This window comes from Orycteropus afer, unplaced genomic scaffold, assembly GCF_000298275.1.
Source record: "Orycteropus afer afer isolate SDZICR_OR568_19922 unplaced genomic scaffold, OryAfe1.0 scaffold00074, whole genome shotgun sequence".
Lineage (NCBI taxonomy): Eukaryota > Metazoa > Chordata > Mammalia > Tubulidentata > Orycteropodidae > Orycteropus > Orycteropus afer.
The window spans coordinates 9,265,057-9,271,330 of NW_006921661.1; the positions used below are offsets into that span (position 1 = coordinate 9,265,057).

The window sequence follows — 6,274 nt, forward strand, 5'->3', positions numbered from 1 at the left end:
AACAACAACAGTTGGTAAATAGACAAACAGCACAACCCAGGCCTTTTGTTTCCAAGTTTTTTCTTGTTTTTCCGTAACTATACAAATATTAAATTTTATGTTTTCTGTTCCTGTTTATTAAAGAGTCATTTTCTGAAGTGATTGTTTACTGTTTGTATGTACTTTTACATAAAAATCAGTATCTTTTGTCTATTAGATTTTAAACGGAACTATTTTTCTTGTAGGCAGTAGGCATTATGTGTCAAAGTTCTATTGTTATTCATTTTGCTTTTTTTTTTTTTTTCTACTCCTATATTCTAGGCTCTTGATGGAAATGTGTATGATCACCTTAAGGATTATTTAATAGCCTTCAGCCGGACTGAGCTAGAGACATGTCAGGCTGTGCAGAACACGTTTCAATTTTTATTAGAAACTTCCAGCAAGGTAAGACAACCAGATTACTTTTAGTGCAGTAGGTGATGTTATTCAAATGTTTTTGCATACAAACAAAATAAAGGTGCCAATGACATTAGAATGCTTTAAAGGACAGATTCCCTGGAAACCATATTCCTTCAAACAAAGTTAGAAAATGTTCTGTCCTAAGTGTTGCTTTGTTGGTGAAGATGGTTCCAAACGAGAAAAGGGAGGTAATGGTTCAGGCTCACTCAGAGCTTTGGAATGAATAGTTAAAGAGTTTTTTCTTCTACTCAAATGAATTTTGAATGCTCTCAACTTAGTCGTTTGAGGGAACAAGTACAAAGAATAGTAAAGGGCACAAATGTGAAAGTAGCATTTTATAATTGATAAAGAAATGAGTATAACATCTTGTTTTTTTACAAATTAAATCTTACCCTCTGTATACTGTCTTTCTTTGACAGTCTTTTCATTCAAAAGTATTGAAATCCATCACTTTTACTGGTTTTGTGGTTGCCTCTTCTGCCCCTTTGAAATGCAGGGATGAGCCATTTACATAGCTCAGCACTTTCACTCTGTATTTTAGACACTGTGCATAGCATATGCCTGGTTTTGGTCTCATGCTGATACTTCTGCTTTTACCTCAATGGACTAGTGATGTTTTTGCAACTAGGACCCAGGGCTGCCAAGCAGAGCTATTTCTGCTGCTGCTTAAAGACAGAAAGAGAATTTCTAGAGTTGGTTTTGGCAGATAACCCAATTTGCATCCCTTGTTATTCAGCACAGTTGTTGAATTGATTGATCAGTTCCAGTCCTTATTCCCATTGGGTTATAAGAGTTCATCATTGAAACCCTACCATGGCTTTTGTTCTCGCTCTCTGGTACACAGATTTGCCTCTTATTGTTAAGCATGTCTTTGTATATTAAAAATGACTTTTAAAATATTTTATTTAAAACTTTTTTTTTTTTAATTGTGCTTTGGGTGCAAATTTACAAAGCAAATTTGTTTCACATTCAACAGTTCATGCACATTTGATTTCACAGCCCCAGTTACCATGCCCAACCATAAATAACTCTCCTCCCTTCCCCTTCTTGTGACTACAACCTTCCTGTGCCCTTCTTAACTATGCATTTCTATCTGTCCAGCTTTCCCTCTGTGTGAATGCTGCCCCTTTGGTGTCTCATGGCTGATTGATCTAAAGGGTGCATCACCCTGGAGTAGGTGCTCTGCATGTAGGTCTTTCTACTGTTGGGCTGAGAGCCAATCCATGAACATGAGTCCATTTCTAGGCCCAAAGGATAACCCAGGGCCATAGTCTCGGGGGTTCCACCAGTTTCTCTCTGACCAGTAAATCTGGCCTTTTTTTTTTTCCAATTTTTATTGTGATTTGGGTGAAAGTTTACAGAACAAATTCATTTTCCATACAGCAGTTTACATACACTTTATCTCATGACATTGACTGCAATTTCCCACAATACAGCGGCTCTCTTCCCACTTCCTCCCCATAGTTACCTCTTCCCTGTGTCCTTCCCTTCCATGCACTCCTGCCCCTCGAGCTGTCTCCCTGTGCATGCACAGCCCTTTTCTTCTCCCATGATTGATCTCTCCAAGGAGTGTATCTACCTAATGTAAGTGTTCAGCTCATATGCCTGTCTTTTGTTTGGCTAGAAGCCACAGGAGTGGGTTCAGTTCCAAACCTGAAGGGCAGCTAGGGGCCATAGTCTCAGAGGTTCTACCAGGCTCTATCAGACCAACAGAGTCCCTTTTTTTTTTTTTTTTTTTAATGATTTTGAGCTTTGTTCCACATTGTTCTCCCACTCTATCCGGGATCTCCTACAGAGATCTGAGTAGTTGACAGTGGTAGCAGGGTACCATCTAGATCTTCTGTTCTCATAGTTGTATAGGCTGAGGATCTAATGGTATACCAGTCCCTTAGACTAATTGTTTCCATGTACCTTTGGTTTTCTTCATTCTTCTTTGCTCTGAACAAGGAGAGACCCATCATTGCATCTAGATGGCTGCTTGCACGTTTTTAAGATCCCAGTCACTACTTGCCAAAGTAGGACATGGAACAATGTTTTTGTGTAGTATGTTATGCCAGTTGAGCTTCAAGTCCCCTGTGATTCTGGTCATTTTTGTATTTTTGAATTTTGTTCCACATTTTTCTTCCACTCTATCCAGGATCTCCAGTTTGGGTCCTTTTCTGAGCAGTTGGCATTGGTAGCTGGGCACCGTCTAGTTCTTCTGGTCTCGAAGTCATGAAGACTGAGGCCCTTGTGATCCATCTTATCCTTGAACTAATTGTTTCCAGATGGCTTTGATTTTCTTCACTCTTCTTTGCTTCAGATGAGAGGAGACCAATAGTTGCATCTTAGATGGCCACTCTAAAGCTTTTAAGACCCCAGTTGCTACTCACCAAAGTAGGTCGTGGAATAAGATTTTTATGTACTGTGTTGTGCCAATAGAGCATGATTTTATAACTTCTTTATATTTAGTCAGAAGAGGCAGGTTTCAGTACATAGTCACTCTTTTCTCTCGACCAGGAAGACAATCTCCACATCTTTAAAGGTGATAAATCTTGGAAGTTGCAAAGCTATTTTCTTTCAGTTAATTTTCTTTCAGTTGGAGTTTTGATCTGGAAATTGACAGTCTACATGTGAACATGATAAAGTAATAATTTACTTTTTCAAAAGTCACAAGTCAACTTTCTAACAATTTTAAACCTCCCTGAATAGAATTGGGTGCCTAGAAGGAAGTTTCTCAAAAATGACATTTGAATAACATTTCCACAGCTTTGTTCTATAGGAAAGCCCTTAGCTGTCTTTCAGACCTTATTGACTCAATTTAGTGCCTAAGACATTTGACTGCTAACCAGAAGGTTGGCAATTCAAACCCACCAGCCATTCCATGGGAGGAAGACTAGGCAATCTACTTCCGTAAAGATTTACTACCTCGGAAACCCAAAAAGGGTCACTATGAGTTAGTATCAACTCACTGGCAGTGAGTTTGGTTTTTTGGTTTTCTGCCCATCTTGGATTTCTAGTTGTTAGACCTCTGTAAATTAACCAAGAGAATCTGTTAGAAACCAACAGGGTGGTAGCTAACTGATAAGAAGAGAGAAGACACCATGTCACTTTAGTTTTGTGTATTTCACTGTATGTAAATTATATTTCAATAAAATGTATTTAAAAAAAAAAGAGAAGACAGAATTATTTGTGTGTTTTAACTTAGCAAATAATTATTTATCCAGCAATAGTGTATTTCTTCAGGAAAGAACTAACAGTAATATAATGTAATAAGTATCCCAAAGGAGTATGTTCTGTAGATGTATAGATATGTATCTAATCTATAGATTAGAGAGGGTGTTCTGGTGGCGTAGTACCTAAGGCATTTAACTGCTAATCAGAAGACTGGTGGTTCAAACCCACCAGCTGCTCCTTGGAAGGAAGGTTAGGCAATCTACTTCTGTAGTGATACTGCCTCAGAAACCCAAGGAGGGGTCGCTGTGAGTCGAACCCAACTCGATGACAGTGGGTTGAGTTGTTGATTTGATAGATTACAGAAGAGTTAATTCTGACTCAGAGGGATTATTAGATTAAAAAGGATACATAGAAGTGATATCTGGAAAGAATTTAAAGGATGATTAAAAGTTTGATAAAAAATAAAAAAGGATCGATGAGTATACTATAAAAAGAAAGGGCAGAAACTGAGACGACTAAGGAAAAGTGTTATTTTGGGGAATGGTTAAAAGTGCATATGATAAGAGCCTTGATTTTCACTTGAAAAGTGATGGGAAATCCTTCCGGAGTATCTTCATAGCATGACCCTTCCCCTTCACTAGCATACTGGGGTTAGTGAACCACTCTTATTTAAAACCACAGTTTGTCTGTCAGTTTGTCATACTGTGGTGGCTAGCATTTTGCTGGCTTGCTGGGAGCTGTGCCACTGGCATTTCAAATAGTAGCAGGGTCACCTAGGAACTCTGGTAGCATAGTGCTACCAGAAGGTAACCAGAAGGCTGGTGGTTCAGACCCACCAGCCATTCATCAGAAGAAAGGTTGGGCAATCTATTTCTGTAGTGATACTGCCTCGGAAACCCAAGGAGGGGTCGCTATGAGTCGGGTCTGACTCGATGGCACATAACAACAACAACAACAGCGGGGTCACCCTGGTGGACAGGTTTCAGTGAAACTTCCAGGTTGAGACAGACTAGGACAAAGAACCTGGCAATTTACTTTTGAAAAAAAAAAAATTATCTGCTTTTGGGGGGCGTGGAATGTAAGCGGGCAGTGTTTGGTTCTGTTGTAGACAGGGTCATTATGAGTTGAACTGACTTAATATCACCTAATAACAACTTACCTAAGGAAATGTCTCATCAATCCTGATGTGAGAGATGGAGGAAGTCTGAGAAATACTGGGTTAGCACATAGAATATGTGGTAGGAGATATGACTGGAAAGGTAGTTTGGGACCAGTTTGTAGAAAAGTCTCATCTTTGTCACTAAGAAGTTTGATCTTTATCCTGATGAAAACTGATGGCCAGCAAGGAACTTTAAGTAGGGAGGTGGCTCTGGAAAGTGAAAAGAATCTAGCAGAAGAGAGACTGAATTATTGCACTAAGACAAACAAGAAATGAAGGAGCCCCAAAGAGATAAAGAGATTAATGGGACTTCAGGTCATTTCTGAAGTAGACCTGATAATTACCAAGAATAAGTTGATTGGATACACAACCCCTAACTTATAAAACAGTAAAGTATTTAGTAGTAAAAATAGGTAATATTTTGCATTACACTTAACAATTTTCTAAGAGGTTTTTTTTTTTTTTTTACCCCCCCATCTTTCATCTTGAATTCCATGAGGTTGGATAATGATGCTCATTTTATAGAGAGGAAAATGAACTCAAGAAACAGCTGTAACTTGCCTGAGGTTATACACTTACACAACACACTTTCCATTCTTCTTTGTACTATACCATCTCTTTAGCTTACATTATTTTCATAGAAAATAAATTAAAAATTTATCAACTAGCATGGACACATAAAGAGAAGCTTTCATTTTCCTCTGCATTCACTCATGTGACTATCTCGTTCCCTAGAGATGAAGAATAATAAATGAGATGCTCTTATGTTTAGATTGAAAGTGGTGGGAATAAAGATTTAATAAAAATGATGTATTTAGGAGATGTGTCCTTTTGTTCCAAGTACCAGAAGAGCTTAAAACCTACAGGCCTTATGCCATGTGCTTTTCTCTTATAAAGAGTGTGTTGTTTTGCCCTTGTTAGTACTACTAAAAGCAATTGGAGATCTGATACCCTCAAGGAAAGTTTGAAAGTCTTAGATTTTTATTCTGTCACTATTATGGTATCATTATGGGGTAAAATATCTTTTGCCACTTGTCTAGAATATAACTGTACATATTCCCAAGAACATTTTGGGGATAATTCATGACAAACTAAACAGTAAGGTACTGCCTATATTTTTCATCCCCTTAATGGAAAAGTGCTATCTCTTGGGCTTTTGTTAATTTTTAATTATTGATGAAGCTGGTTTTTCTCCTTAAAAATTTATGAAATATTTTGTATATGTAAGTGAAACAGATATTGTCATAAATATTTTCTCTAGGACAGTAGTTCCAAAGACAGCTAGCTCTACTGGCCTTTCTGATTTGTTTATGTATGCTTGCTTTCTGTCTGCACTAAAGAAACTCGTACCAATTAATATCATGGCTGTTTTAACAATTCAGAAAATAATAATGTTATTCTATATTTCCTTGGAGGTTAGATTTTCTAGTGTTGCCATTCTTAATACCTTGAAGACTAACCAGAAAAGTAAACTTACAATTCTTTAATAATTATAGTGTTGTTGTTATGCGCCGTCGAGTC

At 37.7% G+C, this 6,274-nt stretch overlaps 1 protein-coding gene across 1 annotated transcript in view; it reads left to right on the forward strand.

Annotated features, from left to right (window-relative positions):
• Positions 1-6,274, forward strand: part of FCHSD2 (FCH and double SH3 domains 2) — a 405,576-nt gene that overhangs the window by 294,622 nt on the left and 104,680 nt on the right. Inside the window, exon 9 of the mRNA XM_007940966.1 lies at positions 301-423. Within this exon, the coding sequence (XP_007939157.1) occupies positions 301-423 (123 nt within the window). The remainder of the gene's footprint in view (positions 1-300; positions 424-6,274) is intronic.